We start from the raw sequence: 18,405 nt of genomic DNA, 5'->3' as shown, positions 1-18,405 counted from the left end.
AGCCAAGTATGGTGAGTACCCACCAGGGAGAAGCAGCACATGCCTCATCTGCACCCCTGAATCTCACTAACATGCAGTAGTACCCCCATGTCTGTACTCACCATGAGTAAGAAATGCTCACCATGAAACTCACCATGAAATGCTTTATTGGGTTCACACTGGTAGTAAAACATGACTGCTCTCCGTTGCTCCTTTGCTTCCTCAGGTTTGGCTGAGGAAGGGTGACGGTGGGAGCTGTGCCCTTCAGGCTTCCTCCCAGTGGCTGGTGGGACCCTTCCACTGTGCGGTGAAGGGGCTGGAGCTGGGGAGACTCCTGGAGGTCCCTGGGAGGTGGGCAGGCAGATCTGCCGGGCTACTCAGCTCTGGGCCATTCCTGCTCTTTTTGTGCCCACCCCTGCCCGGACAGATCAGAAACCTGCCATCACTGTCTGCACCAGATCCTAGAGTTGGTGACGATGGGAGCGAGGGGCACGGCGACAATTCCAACAGCAGAAACCACAAACTGGTGCGGGCACCGAGAGGAGTTAAGTCATAATGGGCAAACATCCATCAGAGCACGGCAGGGAGCTGATAGAGCGCTGTAGGAAGGGTTTTGATCTTTTCCTCTCATGCAGGGGGCACAGAGTGTCATTGGTTCTGCCTCTCACATCTTCTCTGTGAAGTATCACTCCAGAAGTGACAGTGTTAACAAATACAGTGGAAGAGACAGCTCTGTAAGCTGAGCTACATGGTCACATGCACGGGTTTTATTTTTAACATCTAAAAACTACTTGATGTTTCTGCCTGGGCTTGCTCCGTGTCCTCCCATTCTCTCCTCTTTCTTTGCCTGCAGTTCTCCTTTACCCACCTCACTTCAACCCAGCTGAGCACAACCAGGAGAGCAAGTGTTTGGTATACACACAGGGGCTCTATGATTAAGGTAAGGCTTTCTAAATAGAGTTGGAGTCTTTATTGGTCAAACCTTATGCAAGGCAATGGTTGCTGTATAGAGCTATGAAAATCAAGACTTCTTCAAAACAGCCTTGGTAATTAAGATGAAGTAGAATAATCAGACACAAGATGTCTTAAATGACACCCTAAAACAGAGGCAGCTGGTAACTGTGAACACTTCTGTGATATGCTACTCCAAAAAAAAAAAACCACCCTCCATAATATATTCAGTGGATTAGCCACAGTTTGCAGCACTGTATCTGGGGTTTTAAAAAACTAAGATGCTGATTTTAAGATGGGAGCTTCAGTAGCAGGACAGATGATAAATCAAAACTTCAATTTCTGTGACTGTCAAGAAAGTCTGAGAGAAGTAAGACAAAAGAGATACAGTAAGGGTCGGGGGGGCAAGAGCAATGTTCTGTCAAAAATTGTAAGACTTAAAATCTAGCGAGTCTTGTAGATTCAGACTGCAAACTGTATATTTGTAGGCCAGACTGAACTGATTAAGTAAGAATCACAAGTGTTAGAGTTACTACTGTACCATTTAGAGTTGTGGCTGCTTAGCAATTTTTATTCAAGAATCTTTTATCTTTTGTTTTTATGGCTGAGCCCTTGACCAATAGCTCTGAAATTCTCTATGTGGGACATCTGCCTTGAGCTGGGTTTCTTTTGTTTTGCTTAAAACCATTCACCTGATTATCTCAAGAAGTTTTCAGAAAAGTTTGTTAATGAGATTGTTACCAGGACATAAAATAGAACCTGAGCCCAAATTTAAAAAAAAAAAACCCACAGTTTGGACCATTCTTTGTTTTTTTTTTTTCTTCAACTGCAACTAAACCGGAACCTTATTTTAAAGCTCTTGCTGAACTCAAACCAAAACCAAATCCATTTCTCAATTATCGATGCAAAGTGAGACGTTGCCTGACTGTGTCTCTACCAAGGACAGCACAGGAACTGCTCACATGCATGAGGAGCAGCAGAGCAGCTCCATGCTACAGCCTCCCCATTCTCCTTGTCCTGCATGTCTCCCACACAACTCCCCAACACACCCAACACAAGACCCTGCTGCTGGGCTGCCCTGCACCACTTCAGCACCTGGAATTTTGGAGTGGGTTTGTCTCAGGTGAGCTATGGCTACATTGTGCCAGGTGGGGAGGAGCCTGAAATATTGCTCTTCCAGGTCTCATAGCAGGGAGTGCAGCATGGGGTTTCTACCAGCAGTGCCCTGTGTTACCTGTGCCCTGCTCCTCCCGTGACATCACTACTGCATTTCACTGGACAGAAATTGCACCAGGAATTTTCAGTGCCGCTTTACTGCCTGTGTGCAGCACAGATTTATTAGGCAAGGAGGAGGCCTGATGGTGCGAAACCTTCTCTTGAGCTCCGTGGTCCTGCACACCAGGTTTAGGAAGCTGAAGTGAAGCAGATGTGCTACTGTGAGAACCTGAGCAGCAGACGTGCTCTGGAAGCGAAGCAAGGAATGTGGATTGAAGTCTTTGCCAGACTGATGCACTATATAGTGAACGTACTCCGTCCCTGACATTTTAAAGCATACTTTTTTCAGTAGAAAGCAGTTCCAACCCATTCTGTAACTGTGAACTAGTGGTTATTGCCATGAAACACCACAGCCTCAGCCAGCTGATCCCCAGCTAGAAAATACAGGGAGGAGCTCCCTAATTTTCACAGCTTCATCCTTCCATCTTCGGGCTTGTCTAACAGGTCAATTGTCTCACAGAAAACCTTTTCACTCCCCATATCTTACACTGAGGATTTGAAGTTCACTAGAAAGACCGCGGAATCAAAGTGCCTCTGCGAAATCCATGTGAACTTGTCCAAGGTCTGAGCCTCAAAAAAAACTATGTCTTGCACATGCTTGCTCAAAGGTTATTAGTGTTATTGATGAAGATTTAATCTATACCTTTTATTCACACTTTCCACCTACCCTGAGCTGTACCATATTCACTGCCTGACTCATTTAAAGCTTGGCTGGCGACACGTGTATGCAAGATCAGTATGAATGGCAACGGCAGAGCAGGTGTGCCACGAAGGACAGTGACCCGCTATGCCTAACGCCAAGGAGGTCGCTCAAGCTGTAGCTGTCCCTGCTGTGGGTGTTGAGGTGTGGGGCTTGACTCACTTAGGGGTCACCGTGATTCCAGGAGGTGGCATTCTTGGATTTGCATTTTATTTTGTATCAAAAGACAGGACTTTAGAAAACTCAGGCTCCTGAGAATCATGTACAAATGCGGTATAGTATGGTTTCCAACGGCAGGGTGTTTTCTTCCTCAGCTCCAAGAAATAAATACTGTTTAGCAAAAGGAGACCCAAGCCTGATTTCTTGCTGAGGTTGTTAAGTACGTAGTGATGGAGGAAGAGTGCCACATGAAAAAAGAGCAAAATCTCTAGTTTAAGGAGACTTAGACGCTCTTCTAGAAAATGTGATTCTACAGCTGGCTCTGCCAGGGTTTTTGTGCAGGAGGCATGCAACTGCAAGTGAAACATCAGACCCTGAACATCTCCATGCTTGGTGTATATATATATTTTATTTCTAGAAAATATTATATTTATTTCTATTTATTTTCATCTTTCTATACTTTAGTTCTACTTTTGCCAAATAGAAGTAATAGTATCTTTTAACCTCAAAAGCACTTCTAGTACTGCAAAGATAAATTAATTATTGGTTGTGAATCCCCTCAGATACTAAGATAGTAAATATAAGGAAACTAATAACTCTGTATTCACCTCAGGACTTAAGTATTGTGATAAAAATGAGATAAACACCATATACTGGGTAACAAGGATTAAAAGAAATAGAGAATATCTCCCATCTGCCCTATACACTTCACCAAAAGTATTCACATTCCTTGAAAATATTTTTCTGTTGTAACATTATATAGAACTTTAACATTCTTGGCTCCAGAATTTTGATGCAAACTTTCCTGAGATTTTTTTTAAGAGCTCCTTATCATGTTGTAAATCTTAGAAAGATTGTTTTATGTTCATTTGCAGTCTCGTCTCAGAGGCACTCTTTAAGATGGCATTTCTGGGGGCCCTTTTTGATGGTTCTTTAAAATGGGAGGAATCCCTTAATTCTGTGCAAAGAACTCAGATGTGATCTCTAACCTTAGTGTGTCATATGATCAATCACATATAGCAAATACCAAATAAGAAAACAGTTGTATTGGTTTTGCTCATTGACTGCAACGGAATTAAATATATTTTTACTGAAAATAAATTGTAATTGGTTTGTAAACTCTTAAGTTATTGTCACTGAACAGATCTGCTCCACACGCAGACATATGTGCAGTTAAAATAGCAGCTGTATATTTTTAAACCTTACTTGATTTGTTGTCATGATGGTCTTAAAATAAAGATTCAGCGAAGTGGACAGACTGTGGACTGTAATTTGCATCCTTTCTTTCCACAGTAGCTTGAACATGATTCAAGTAAGCATTTCTGGTTTGATTTTTTTTCTAACCTAGCTCTTAGGAAATTTTGTAAGTTGCAGAGAAACAAGAAGTGTACAGGTTTAGAGAAACATTTCATCAGCTGACCTATCTGTGTGTCACCTGCCTCTGGTTGTTAGGTATCAAACTTACCAAGGCAAGAATTTGTAAACTTTCTGCTCAGTGTTTGAAAGTTGTAGTTTGTGTACTGACAATAATACCCCCAACTAAACAACAGACCTAAGTCAATCACCAGTTAAAATACAGAGGTCCTGATTACCGGCATGGCAGAGTAGAAGGAGCATTCAAACCCTGATAAATATCAGAAAAATTCTCTATCCCTTCTTCCTGCCCTCTAGCTTCACAGATTTGACAGTGAGAAGAGAAGCATAGAAATCGTTTGTCTGAAAAGAGCAGCATATACAAGTCAGAGATGAAGTAAACTCAATTTAGAAATACCTGAATAACGATGAAGACTCTTTCTGGATCTGAATGCTCTCATAGGGTCACTTCATAAACAAAGCCTGTATTTTCTTTCTCTACACGTGATTCAGATGGGGTTTGTTTCAGCATACAGCAGTGTATACAGCAGCAGGCTCCTCTCCAGAAACTTTGCAATCAGTCCTTTCTGTGTTTTGGAGAACCATAAGGCCTGTGCCTCTGATATATTTTTATTTATCAATTATTTCTCTCCGAGAGTTCCTTTTGCAGTGGAAAGTATTGTTCACACATGCATGTTTTTAATGCGGTGTAATGTACCCAGTCTTCCTCTGACCTTATGCAAGTCATAGCTGGGACTATTTTTAGATATTATATTTGCAGCAAAATGTTACAAGAATGAGAGCAGCAAGGATGCTGCCAATGTGAAATAAATCCATCTGTATCTCCTGCTTCTCTGAGCTGCATAAAAGTAGATGTAACTACACAGCCTAAAGCATAACAGATGCCACCCTGAACGAGATATATTTAAGGGCTGGAGGTGGCTGGGGCCACCATAGCCAGCAGCCTGGCGTCACCCCTGTGCAGAAGCCAGTCCTTCCCAAGACAAGGCAGGGAATGTTAAAATGGGTATCCACAAAATACTGTTTTTCTGCATTGCTGTCTCGAGCTCTTTCTGTGCAAACAAAGGTGAGGGTACCCGAGCCTTACACTTCAGAGTGTCAGTTTGTCTCTGGGTAAAGGGACCACAAAGAATGTGATCATTTACTCTGTAAGACCTAGTGGGAATGGGGCTGATTCATTAGGAGGTGTAAACAGGTATTGGTCAGTGTTGGAAGTTGCAAAGGATGGAACAAAGATGTGTTGAACACATCAAATTCAAACACGAGTGCGTAGTCTTTAGTGACTGCACGAACCCACAAGCATTGCCTTTCCCAGACATCTTTCCTTCTCTGGCGTTATTGGTGACTTCCATTGCTGGGGTGTGAAAGTGTGAAAGACAAGAAGTTAAGACCGTACCTTCAAGAAAGAGAGAGGAAGCAGCTTCACATAGCATCTCTTCCCCTTGAGCCTAAGCCTACTTCCTCCGCAGCGCAGCTCTCCTCACGTCTAGGTCACTTAAGCCTGGGGTTGCAAAAGCACTCACATCTAGGCAATTGGCACTACTGTATTTTCTTTAACCTTAGAAAAAAAAAACAAAGTCTAAATTATTTTACTAACAATGTCTGGTTTTTCCCAGCGCCAAATGAGAGTCTGCTGGGCCTATGGTAGTTCCTACTGCATAGAAATTCATAGAATCATAGAATCATAGACTGGTTAGGGTTGGAAGGGACCTTCAAAGGTCATCTAGTCCAACCCCCCTGAAAGGAGCAGGGACATCCCCCACTAGATCAGGTTGCTCAGAGCCTCATCCAGCCTGGCCTTGAATGTTTCCAGCGATGGGGCTTCCACCACCTCTCTGGGCAACCTGTTTCAGTGTTCTACCACCCTCAGTGTAAAAAATTTTTTCCTAATATCTAATCTAAATCTACCTCCCTCTATTTTAAAACCATTACCACTGGTCCTGTCACAACAGGCCCTACTGAACAGTCTCTTCCCAGTTGTGGTGGGAAGACTTGTCAAAAATCTTTTCCTTGTTTTCACACACACAAAAAAAAAAGCACCCTGGGTCCTGTTTGGAAGCAGAACCCCAGTTCCTCCTTTTTTCCCTTCCACAAAGATTCGCAGTAGGCTGAACCAAGCCCCTACAGCAAGGAGAAGAAAGTCAGAAGTCAGGAGCTTGCTACTTGCAGCAGCTCTTTTTTGGTCCAAGTTACTGATACCAATTGAAGGTATCCAGGGAAGTAGCTTCAAGTCATGACTGAGCAGCCTCTGGCAACTGAATTTATGAACGGAGACTGGTATTGTTTATTACCTGTTGCCTGGGACCTCTTTCTCTATTTTCTGGCCCCTTGTGGTGTCACTAATACCTTCTTAAACTGAATCTAAAATATGATCAGCTCAGGATCACCTGTTCACTTCTGAGTAGTGTTTGACACCGACTTGTCAGAAGTACGTAGGGCGAACTGAAAAAGTAGACCAGTGGTAACCGCTTTTTGTAGGATCGTGCTCCAAAACAAATCCCAAAGAAAAACTGATTTTTTCTCAAAGATACACCCTGTGAAAGGCATGCTCAGACTGACTTCTCCCCTGCGCCATCACAGGAAGGGAAAAGCTCTGTTGAGGTTAGACCTCTGTCGTTCCCCTTCTGCTCTAACTGCACACCGTGGTGCTGAGCAGAGCATGAGATAAACCATCCCCCCCCCCCCATTCTCCACCTTCCTATCTACTTGGCATTGACTGGTGACAGGAAGGGGAAGAAAGGTGAAAGGCAGTTTGTAAAAAAAAAAAAAGTGAAATAAAATAGATTTAACTATGTGAGTATAACCTTGCAGCAAGCCTGGACTGCACTCTGGAGCGTCTCTCCAAAATGCAGACCAAGACATCAATTTATTCCAGGTTTTGATACCTGAAAGTAGATGTAGCAAATAACCTGCCTGAAGGAAAGTCCCCTGCAGTCCCTGTTCCACGACATGCAAGCATCGTCTAGGAGTGTAAAGGTAAATCAGGAAAGCAGAGTAAAGGCAGCCAGGCAAATCAGCCTTTACCCAGGCCGTTTTCCACACTGGGAACTGGGATCATGAGGATTATCCTCACTGTCAGCCTCGCTGGAGTAGAGCCAAGGGAAGTTCATTTGTGCAACATTCATGTCTTTGTGGGGCGATGACAAGATACGTAGGCCAAACCACCAGCTAATTTTTCTAGAGAGGAAAAAGAAACATCATCTTTCCTGCTCAAACAGCATTGAGGAGGCGAGAAGCTCCTTCACTGTGCCTCTGGCAGCCTTGATTTCAGCAGCTTGGTATTGATAGATCCAGTGTAAATACTGGGACGGAAAACAGCTTGCTCCCAAACCCTGGCTGCCTTTGCTGGCCTAATGAGTAAGGACCTTCTCTACATCTGTGCTGCTATCAGACCATGCTGTACCGTGGGGATCAGTGCTGATACGTGACTGTATGGGGGTGGCAGTCATTTCCCCACGACCTTATTCCCGCTAGGACTGCATGTGAGCACCTAATGCGTAGGAACTAGGCGCGGGCAAGGAGGGTCTGTGGCTGTCCTTGCTCCTTTGGGCAATAACTCTTATCTTCTTGTCTTTGCTACACACAGCACCGGACTCAGAAAGCTCCCCATGGGCAACACCAGCACTGTGAGAGATGTTTCAACCGGCACTGCCGTGCACCGATTGAGCCCTCCGTCTCCTGCATGGTGATCAGCTGCCGCTTTCACTGCGGGGCCACGTTCCACATGTGCAAGGCGGAGGAGCACCAATTGCTCTGTCCCTTAGAGCAGGTCTCCTGCCTCAACTCTGCCTATGGCTGCCCTTTTTCCATGGCCCGCTTCAAGCTGGCGAAGCACCTCCAGGTCTGTCCAGCCAGCATTGTCTGCTGCTCAATGGAGTGGAATCGCTGGCCAAACGTGGATTCAGACACAACGCTCCACAAGAACATTATGAAGGAGACCTTGAATGAAGAGTGTCTGGACACAGCCTTGGCACTCAGAGACCAGAAGATACTTTTCAGGACTTTGAAAATAGCTGACTTGTTTCCAGAGTGGAGGAAGGAGGATGAAGTGGAAGAGCTAATGGACGAAGCCATGGGTGGGGAAGAAGGTGCTGTGGGAGGAGCAGCCTCCCAAGAAGGTGACAACCAGTTGTCTGAGCTCAGCCAACGTGAGCGTGAAGATTTGGCAAAGGACAAAGAGGGAATGGATCTGGGGAGTTACAAAACCTGGGAGAACATTTTCAGCAAAGAGCTCCTGGCTTGCAAGGTAACAGGCTCAGCAGCCAGTGCAGGACAAAAGACGGAGGAGGCTTCCACGAAAACAGCGTCAGCCCCTCATGCTGCCAGCTCCACAGAGAAGGCAAAGGAAGCACCTGATGGTGCAGAAGAGACAAAGGACCAAAAGCCTGAACAAGTAACACCAAATACAGAAATGACAGGACTGGCTCCGTGGCAAGAAGGGGTTCTGGAGAGGCTGAAGAAAGAAGTTGGTGTAGGTGATTACAACATGTATCTGGTACATCATGGGGGAATGCTCATCCGCTTTGGCCAGCTAGCAGCTTGCACTCCCAAAGAAAAAGACTTTGTCTATGGGAACTTGGAAGCTCAGGAGGTGAAGACTGTCTACACCTTCAAAGTGCCAGTTAGTTACTGTGGCAAAAGGGCACGACTAGGAGATGCAATGGGCCACAAGATACCAACTTCAGACAAGTCAGTGGATACCTCAGAATTGGGAATAAACCTAGAAGAACTACCTAAGGCAAATATAGTTAAAGCCACACTGCTGTGTGCACTGGAAAAAGAGCTGAAAGGTCATGAGATCTCTGAAGCAAGGGGTATCGATGGACTCTTTATGGATTTTGCAACACAGACATACAGCTTTCCTCTGGAGCCCTTCTCCTCCAATGCTGTTCTAGCAGATATTCTGGATGAAAAAAGCCCACCAGAACTCCACGTGGAGCTCTATACTGAATGTGTAACCAGAAGACACAACAAAAGCAGCTCAGCTTTCACATTCACTTGCAATCATTTCTTCAGGAGGGACGAGTTCCCGTCTCACTTCAAGAATGTGCACGCTGATATCCAGTCATGTCTGGATGGATGGTTCCAACATCGCTGCCCACTGGCCTACTTGGGATGTACTTTTGTTCAAAACCACTTCCGCCCTGAGGGACTGAAGGCCAAGGTTATATACAGCAAGCCTCTCAAGACATTTGCTATTAAGCCAGAAGTGGACACCCTCCTTGCTGAATCGGGGAAGCACAATTCCACAGTGGCTAACCGAGGGAGAAATAAGGACTCACTAAGCAGCCTCCCAGTGGAAGTGCTCAAGTACATTGCGGGGTTCCTGGACAGCTTTAGTTTATCTCAGCTATCGCAAGTGTCAGTGCTGATGAGGGACATCTGTGCCACTCTTCTTCAAGAGAGGGGAATGGTCCTGCTGGTCTGGGAGAAAAAAAGATATTCCCATGGTGGTACTTCATGGAAGGCTCGCAAAAAGGCAAGTAACTGTGACACTGGGAAAAAGACAGCATAGCAAAGGATGCTGCATATAAGCATGCCAATGTGGGGCAGGTTCAAGAGGTTGTGAATTTGCACCACAATGTGTCAGGGGGCTCAGAGCTGTAAAATGCGGTGCATCTAGCAAAGGGAGTAAGGTGTAAATGGACATCTGCCTAGCTGAAAGTCCCCACCCAAGCTTGTCTTGGAAAACCTGTTTGCATGTGCAGTGTTTTTAGGCACTGGGAACTGAGAATTCCTGATATTTAAAGGTTGCACATGGATTTTTGAAGAACTTAAAGTTCATACTTTTTTTTTTTTCTTCTTTACAAGCCAATCTAGGGCATGTCAAAACCAAAACAGGCCTTAGAACACCAGAAAGGTAAAGAACAAGGAGATGTGGCTGTGAAAGGAGCTCAGGCATTCACATGAACCCCCAAGGGCTTTCACAATTAGAAGTTCACAGGATTCCATTCGTTGGGTTGTGAGCACCTGAGGGAGCAGCATGGGGACAGGTACCCTTCCTCTGCAAAGCTGGTCTCCCACTGTTTGTGCTGGAAAATTACCACCCTTATTGGCTGTTTAGGTAGTCTGAAATAAATATGTTCAGTCCAAGTCCTAGTTGAACAACAGTTATTATAGGTTTTTTTCTAGCTGATAGTCTTGCAGCTGCTCTAACATAAAACTGTTTGAAAGGGTAACATGAGAGACTCCAGCATGACCAAGCAGACAAGACAGAGATCTAGGAACAAATAATACAGAGATCCAGGGAAGACTCCCAGAAATTATCTAAGGACCTGGATTTCAAGCAGACGCCTGAAGATATCCACTTATTGATTCTTATCAAATGGAAGCTTAGCAGTTTATTACTCTTTATTAAGGGAAAATACTCTTTAGTAAGAGAAAAGATTAAGTGTGGTGAATTCAAAATCTGTGTAATACAGTTTGGTGGCTCCAGGTTGAATTAGCCTAATCCGAAACAGGAATTAGCCACTGAAATAATTTGCTGGAGTATGTGGCTTCCTTCAGTAAAAGGAAGAAACTCCAGATGAACAATCATATAGCAATTAACTTCGGTTATTGTAGCACAATTTCAAATCAGCTGCATTGAATTTAAGAACTGTCTAAGCCTTTTCATGTTAGCTCTCAGTATTAACCACACAGGAATCTTATCTCCAATGCATAGACTCTGCTTGAAAACATTCTGTTTGTAATTAGTCTGAATTTCCTAACTACTGTGTATAATAGCTATGATGACTTAGGACTAGGACAGGGTCAGGTAATCTTAAGCGTAGCACACCCACGTTCTGTCCTTCTTCCACAGGAAGAAACATTTTTAGGGAGAAGAAATCTACTATGACTTTAAAAATTCATTTGATTTAATGGTATACAGCAAAAATTAAAGTGATTTAATCACAGTCTTATCAGTAAATGCTAGTTTATTACTAAATGGTAGACAGTATCACTGCAAATGGAATAGGAAAAATTTAACTGCACATTTCTATTTTTTACAAGCTTGTATGTCCTCTAGGAATAACCTTAACCTTAGATTTCTCAGGCTTGTTCTGGGGTGGGGTGAATAACAACAGTGTTGTAATGTTAATTACTTTGAAGTTGCTGATAGATGCTTTGGAAGGTCTTTATGAAGTCAGGTTTCTTTGAGATACGTATCACACAAGCATGCTGTAGTCACTTTGCTTTATAAACCTCTTGGATCACACCGTAGACGTGACCGAGTTTTCTGTAGAGGTGCAGTGGTCAGGTGTCCTGGATTTCCTCATGCCCTTCACTGGATCAGCAAGAAAAACTGTAGAAGGATACTTTCCCATTAAAATTTCACGTGATGAGTAAAGCAACAAAACCAGCAAGTACGAGGTAGATAACAATACGGATCCCACGTTTACTTCTTATGCCAGCCCTGCGCGATCAGATGTTCACTAGCCCGTCCAGTACAAGTAATGCACACCCGCTATAAGCACATATAGATTTTTTAAATCCTCCTCTATTTTTACTAACATTCCTGTTTTCTCTCCCCGATTTCTCTCCCTGTCCCCATACTAGATCTGGCAGTTCAGCAGTCTGTTCTCCAGAGTTAACAAATGGCAGCGCAATGACGTCACATGCATGTCGGAGCACCTGAAGAACTGTCCCTTCTACCAAGTGGAGCACAAGACGGACCCTGTGCTGCTGACAGGCATGCAGGAATCTCGCGAGGAGACTCAGAAAACTTTGGTTTCTACTTTCAAGCGCCGAGTCTGAACAGCCTGCTTCCCCTCTGCCACGCTCCTTTCAGAGCCCTTGAAAAGAAGATTTGGGAATTTGGGTGGGAAGTTTCTTGCTTCCAGCTCTCCTTTGGACATACAAAACTTGCTTCTCCTCAGCTGCATTTGCAACATCCTGCATTTTTTTTCCTGCATTAATTTAATCGTCAAAACTTCATCCACTGCTCACTGATATCATGTACTTTCTGTTTATGTTTCTGTTCCTTCTTTAATACAGCATCCTGGAGAAAGCAATAAGGATCTTGTTTGAAACAGCGTCTTCACAACCTTGAAGGTAGGCTGCTGCTTCTGTACCACGTCCCTGAGAGATGCAAGAGCAGTTAACATACCTAGCTCAACTAGCTCTGAAACCCGTTCATTTTGAAAGCCAATTTCTGGGAGCACAGGCAAATGCCCTGGCAGACCAAGGGATTGCTAAACTGTTCTGAGATGTGGGCAAAAGAAAAGGAGCCCCCAAAATCAAGTGAATTAATTAGGACTCAGAAACGCACCGCACAGCCGCAGACCATCATTTAGGGCCCCGATTCAGGCAAGCGTGCCTAGTTAGCACATCATTTGAGCACAAGCCTAAAGCTGAGCTCATGGGAACATTCAAACTAAACCAAAGCCAACAAACTTGCTCTTTGTTAGAAATAACCAAGTAGCAAAAAGTTTTAAGGGTTCAATTAACTTTTTATATTTTTCAGTTAATAACTTTCTCTGTTTATTTAAAATTCATTAAAGCAATAAAAAGGGACATTGTTAGAATGCCTTACCTACTCAGTTTCGCAACTGTAAATTGCAAAGTCTAATTGTAAACAATTTGTGAAAGAAATATTTTATTTTTTCTGTAAAAGAAAAGGCATTTGGCAACCCATTCAGTAACAGTATGGATAATGTTTGCTTCAGGTAAATGGGCTGAAGTATAAGAATTTTTTTTTCTTTACAGAGCAGAAGAGTGATTAGGGTTTAGTTGATTTTTTAATAAATATAGAATCATAGAATCATAGAATAGTTTAAAAACAGAATGTGCTCATTGAGGCAACAGATGAAAGAAAGCAGGCATGTCACCAACAGCGTCTGTCTTTTGACACTATTTCAACCCATTTCAGAGGCACTAGTTAGAAATGCCATAGTTGTGGTGTTGGGTGGTGGGATTCCTCTGAAATGGCCATGCACTGATTGGACAGCTTATGGCTGCTGCACAGCCACAGCGGTACCAACTCATGCCCCTTTCTTTTTTAAGCTCTTAGTCAGAAGTGCAAGCTCAGGACATGAGGTCTGGCTTTCATCTCATCGTCCCGGGCAGGAGGACCTCACAGGGACCTGGGACATCTGCTGGCCTGGAGCTGTTCTCCTCGCCTGGGCTGGCCAGGTGAAAACCAGCCCAGATGGATGGACACACACCGTGCTTGCCATTCTCGGTCTTGGTGCACATCTGGGGTGAGACAGGCTACACAAGAAAAAGCCCTCTCCTACTGATAAAGGTTGCTGATGAACCTGAGCTGAGCGTTTGGTAATCGAAGGCATGAATTAGGTGGTAACCAAAGCCATGCTGAGCACAGCTCGTCCTTGTCTACACTTGTGGCTTAAGTGGTCCCTGTGAGATTTATAACCATGCAAGGATGTTTTCTTCTCCAGACACACACCCTCAGGAGCATATAATCTGAGTTGTGGGGACAGTCCCAGCAGGAGTTACAGATTTATTTATTTTTTAATGCTCTTCTGTTTTCTGTCCCCAGGGATACTTTCTGGGAAGTCTCAAAATGCTTTACACAGGAGAATAAACTTGTCTGTGCAGGTATCCTGTGGAAAACATGACAAGTATCATCCCAGTTTTATGCAGAGGAAACTGAAGCAAATGAACACAGGGAACCTAGGCTTGGGCCAGGAGCAGTTAAAGCTGGGTGCTCTGATCCTTCATCCTGTGGCTTAAGCCACTGTGCAAAACCAAACGGGCCATCCTTTAAAGTTGCTTACAAAACTCATCTGTCCTCAAAACATCCCATATAACATAGGTCGCCCAGTATTATCACTCTGCTTTACACAGGGAAGTTGAGAGAGGTGAGAACATACAGCCAGATTTCCTAGATGGGCCTCTACATCAGGGCATCATCCTTTGCCTATCATGCACCTGATTTTGAAAGATGCTGAGCACCCAACTGTAGCTGCACACCACAGTAGCTGTAAATGCATGTCCAAAATTTGAGGGTCAGTATCTATGCTGGGTACATAAAAATGGAGCCACTTAAAATTATGGATAATTTGGAGAGGGAAAAAAACCCACAACCTTAAACAATAGAGTCTCAGAGTAAGTCTGTGTTCAAGGCTGGTATAAGAGACCATGAAAAAGTTACTTCAGCTTATGAACTGTCCCTCACCTGATCAGCCACTTAGCTGCTGTAAACTGGTGCAGCTGCTCTGAAATTGCGGCTTATGTTAGGTATGAATTGGGTTCATTTTACCTTTAGTACCAGCGTCACCGGCAGCACTGCTATTCCTCTTCTGGCCTCCTTCTGTCAATGCCAGAGGATTTTGTTCTTGTATCTCCCAGCTCCCAGAGACTGCATGACTTCAGTTCCAGCCTTATTACCACTGATCCTGCTCCTTCCCTGTGCAGGAGGATGCAGCCTTTGCAAATGTGGTGGTTCAGGGTGCAGGCTGGAGACAGGGGTGTCGCAAGCTCTATCTCTTGGGATCAGCCAGGATGCACATACAACGTCCAGGAGACTGGATCATTTTCCTTCTGGTATGGCTATGGGGTATGCTGGAGAGACACAGGCTGTGAATTCACAGAGAGAGAAGAAACAAATTCGCCTCATCAATATACATGTATACTTCTGTAAACTGCAAATTTGGTAAAGTGACCCTCAGCATATACAGTAGAAGCTGAAAATCCATAGTAATTTTCAGGTTAGTCTGGTTAACCTGACCCTGCAAGAGGGAAAGCTGTACAGGGAAGCGAGACCACCCTTATACCAGTGAGTACCCACCACAAATGCCAGCTGGTAGCCACTTCTTACTTTATCTCATATTTAACACTAGTGGAGAGCTGTGGGTTGGTGTCAGGTGCAGTTTAATTAATCAGAGCATGTATGCCAAGCTAGGTCAATGTTGATGGTCCTGCTCATTATCAGGGTCAGCAGAAGCTTTGGAGAGCTGCAAGGAACTGAATTTGCCTGCTCTGTTCATCTTGGTGAAGGCAATGCTGACTTAGTTAAAAGGCAAGAGGCTTCGATTTGGGTTCATCAAGCTCCTAGTTCAAGCTTGTAGTTTGACCAATGGAAAGTTAAAACTCTTCTTAAATTTCAGCTTAAGAGACTTGATTAGAAGAAACTGGGCATTTGGTGTTTTTCGAAACAGGTCTTTTGCTGTGGCAGGGTCTGAACTGCAAAAGGGGCCCCAAGTCCAGCAACTGAGGTGGCTCTCTGTCCAGATCACACACTCCAGAACTTCATGGCTTTAATTCCGTTTGTGCTGCCCATGTGTCTTGTGCAGGGCAAGAGCAGTACTCCACACACTCCAGGCTGATGTGTTTTGCAGTGTTTCCACTTGTTGGAAGAACGGGAACAGAAATGAAGGCATCATGGAAATCAGAGAGGTTAGAGCAGGGCAAAAAGACTCCGGACAAGAGAGCAGAAAGACGGGAAACAGGAAAGGATGGGTTTGGATAGAGGAAACCTGCTGGATTGTAGGTGTTATGGGGAGAGGCAAGTGGAGAACAGTAAAAGGGCACACCAATGAAGGGAAGTGGGATGGGGAAGAGGTGATGCAACTGCAAATTTTTAGGAGGAAACAGTTCGGACACTAGAAGAATAGGAGTGATGTTTAGGAGAGGAGAGGCATAAGGGGAATGGAGAGTTTATTTTATTTTATTTGGTTTCTACTGACAAAGTAAGATATTCAGATGGGCATGAACCCCTGAAGATATTCAGGGGTGAACTCAGTGAAATGCAAACTCTGTTTTGAATCGTAATTGATACAGTGGACCTCACTCTGTGGCACAACCTCTGTTCTGGGTTATTCAGCCAGTGTATTGCTGAAACATGAGCCGAGAGGCCATGGTAAAACCACAAAAAGTCACAAATGTTGATGTTCCTGTATGCTCATCATCTGCTGCCAACAACAGACTTTCTGGCTAAATGCTTCTCCTTGAGGAAGGGGCTGGAAATTCCCAGTCAGTGTTATACAGTACCACGGGGCAGATGATCTTTCTTAAGAGGGGGGAAAGGGTAGGTCACCTACTGACACGTACCATAAGTCCAGGTTGGAGGGAGAAATTACTTGCTGGGCCTCCAACTCCCAAAACTGAGTAAGCACAGCTAAGGTGAAGTTTATCTGAACAGTGTTTGTTATTTTGAAAAACTCTGTAACTCCTTGTTGCTTTCTTAAGAATAAAAATTATTACAGTTTTTAAAAATCCAGCAAAATCCAAGTCTCAGCTTGTTCTCTTGGTTTTATCACATTGTTTGCTTTGCTTTCAAATCAGATGTGGTAGTTCCTGTATCTTCATATTCATTCTGCTCCTTTCCTCTGCTCCATTCTTCACTATAATTTTCCTGGTTGGAGACTATTATTTGTATTTATTATTTATATTTATTTAATTTTAACAATTGGTTTTATTTTTTACCCCATCCTCTTTGCATATCCACTTTCTCCTTCCTAGTTCAGTTATTTACTTATATGAAAAACTTTTTCTTCTTTTAAAAATCTGTTTTCCAGATGGACATTACATTTTATCTACAAACATGTGAAGAAGAGTTTTCTTTGCCAATCTCTCTCCTTACTCGTCACCTTGTGGCTGTTCATCCAGGTAGCTACAGAGGGATTTTTTGCTTTTTTGTTTAGGGTGCAAGTTCCACAGACACTGTGCATCTCTCTCAGAAATTCTGGGCATCTTTCACATCCAATTTCCTTACCACTACAGTCCATGTTAAAGAGTCCTTGTAATTCCTTGGCTTTTAATTTCTTTTGAAACAAAACTTGCACATACAGTAACAGGCCTATTCTTATTTCGTTTCCCACTTAAATTATATGTAAGGAAATTATGATCACATGCTCCAAACTTATTTTTGATTACCACCTGCTCTATGACTTAATTGCTATTTACAACTAACAAATCTTTTGTAGGTTCAGTGATGGTTTTGTGGCGGAATTTGTCATCTGTCAGATTGAGAACTATATAGGCTTAAGGCCAGTTATGAACATGAGAGATTATTCTCTGGTCCGTAACTCTGAAGTTAGTTTCCCCATGGCAGCATAGTTCTTACTGGGATTTATCTCTTTCAGTATTAGCTCTCTCCCTACAGGTCCAGTCATGAACTCGAGCGGTTCACAGTGGACTCGGAGCTGCACCAGGGAAAAGCCTCTTTGAACTTCCCGAGTTTCATCTAAACAACCTATAACATCACTCATGTGATACTAATGCACTATTTTTATCTTTCTTTCTATCAGTCCTGAACAGCAGAATATTTTAATACCAGGGATGACTGGTATTCTACTGTATTTCTGTTACTTGCATGATAGTTTACACATCGTATTAGTTGCTCATATTTCTTTCCTACCAATATCTGGAAGGTAGTTACAAAGATAATGGAGCCAAAGTCTTCTCAATAGTAGCAGGCGATATAACAAGAGGCAATGGCAACAAGCTGAAGCTTGGCAGGTTCAGGCTGAACTTCAGGAACGACTTTTTTGCCAGAAGGGTAATGCAGCACTGGAACAGATACCCAGAAAGGTGGTAGTACCTCCACCCTTGGAGGGTTTCCAGACTCAGTCAAAATCATGGTGACCTGACTGAACCAGAGGCTGGATCAGCGACCTGCGGAGGTCTCCCACCATCACTTTTCTGATTCTACAGCATCACCCAAGATTCCCTGTAGTACACAGGCATCTGCCTCCCTGGCCTCACCTGCTTCACTCAGCTAGGTAGCCGTTTGGCTACTGGTAGTGTCTGCTGCTGCTTCTCTCATCACAATTAGTATATTCTTTCCCCTTGTTGTCTAGGCCTCTGCCTGTCAACACCTCCTTATCTGTCACCACATAGTTATTTAACTGGCTTTCATCTCCCTCCATAGGAAAACAGATACGCAGCCCTCTCCCAGCAGTTGCAGCATCACTGAAGGGCTCTCTTGAACATGATACCTGCACGGTAAAGTTAAATTTACTAGCTAGCCTGGTCAGTTGCACAACTTTTTACCAGAGCTGCTCCTTTTAGTCAGGCTGATC

The 18,405-nt window shown here is 43.8% G+C and overlaps 2 protein-coding genes across 4 annotated transcripts in view; one reads left to right on the top strand and one right to left on the bottom strand.

Annotated features, from left to right (window-relative positions):
• Positions 1 to 827: 827 nt before the first annotated feature.
• FBXO40 (F-box protein 40) lies at positions 828 to 12,176 on the top strand. The gene is made up of 3 exons (XM_010128321.2): positions 828 to 919; positions 8,025 to 9,917; positions 11,978 to 12,176. Exons 1-3 carry the CDS (start codon positions 911 to 913, stop codon positions 12,173 to 12,175), a joined length of 2,100 nt encoding a protein of 699 aa, XP_010126623.2. The 5' UTR covers positions 828 to 910; the 3' UTR covers position 12,176.
• The window catches only part of VAMP1 (vesicle associated membrane protein 1), a 47,721-nt gene continuing 40,653 nt past the window's right edge, over positions 11,338 to 18,405 (bottom strand). Inside the window, exons 7-8 of one of the 3 annotated variants that reach the window (XR_015260307.1) lie at positions 14,643 to 14,959; positions 11,338 to 11,723 (exon numbers count right to left, since the gene is read on the bottom strand). The gene's annotated coding sequence lies outside the window, so the exon portion shown is untranslated. Of the gene's footprint in view, positions 11,724 to 12,228; positions 12,500 to 14,642; positions 14,960 to 18,405 lie in introns of those variants that run through there. The other 2 variants (XR_015260306.1, XR_015260308.1) reach the window with 2 other exon arrangements.

Source organism: Chlamydotis macqueenii, chromosome 1 (genome assembly GCF_036417535.1).
Source record: "Chlamydotis macqueenii isolate bChlMac1 chromosome 1, bChlMac1.mat, whole genome shotgun sequence".
NCBI lineage: Eukaryota > Metazoa > Chordata > Aves > Otidiformes > Otididae > Chlamydotis > Chlamydotis macqueenii.
This window is presented reverse-complemented; position numbering and strand designations above follow the sequence as displayed.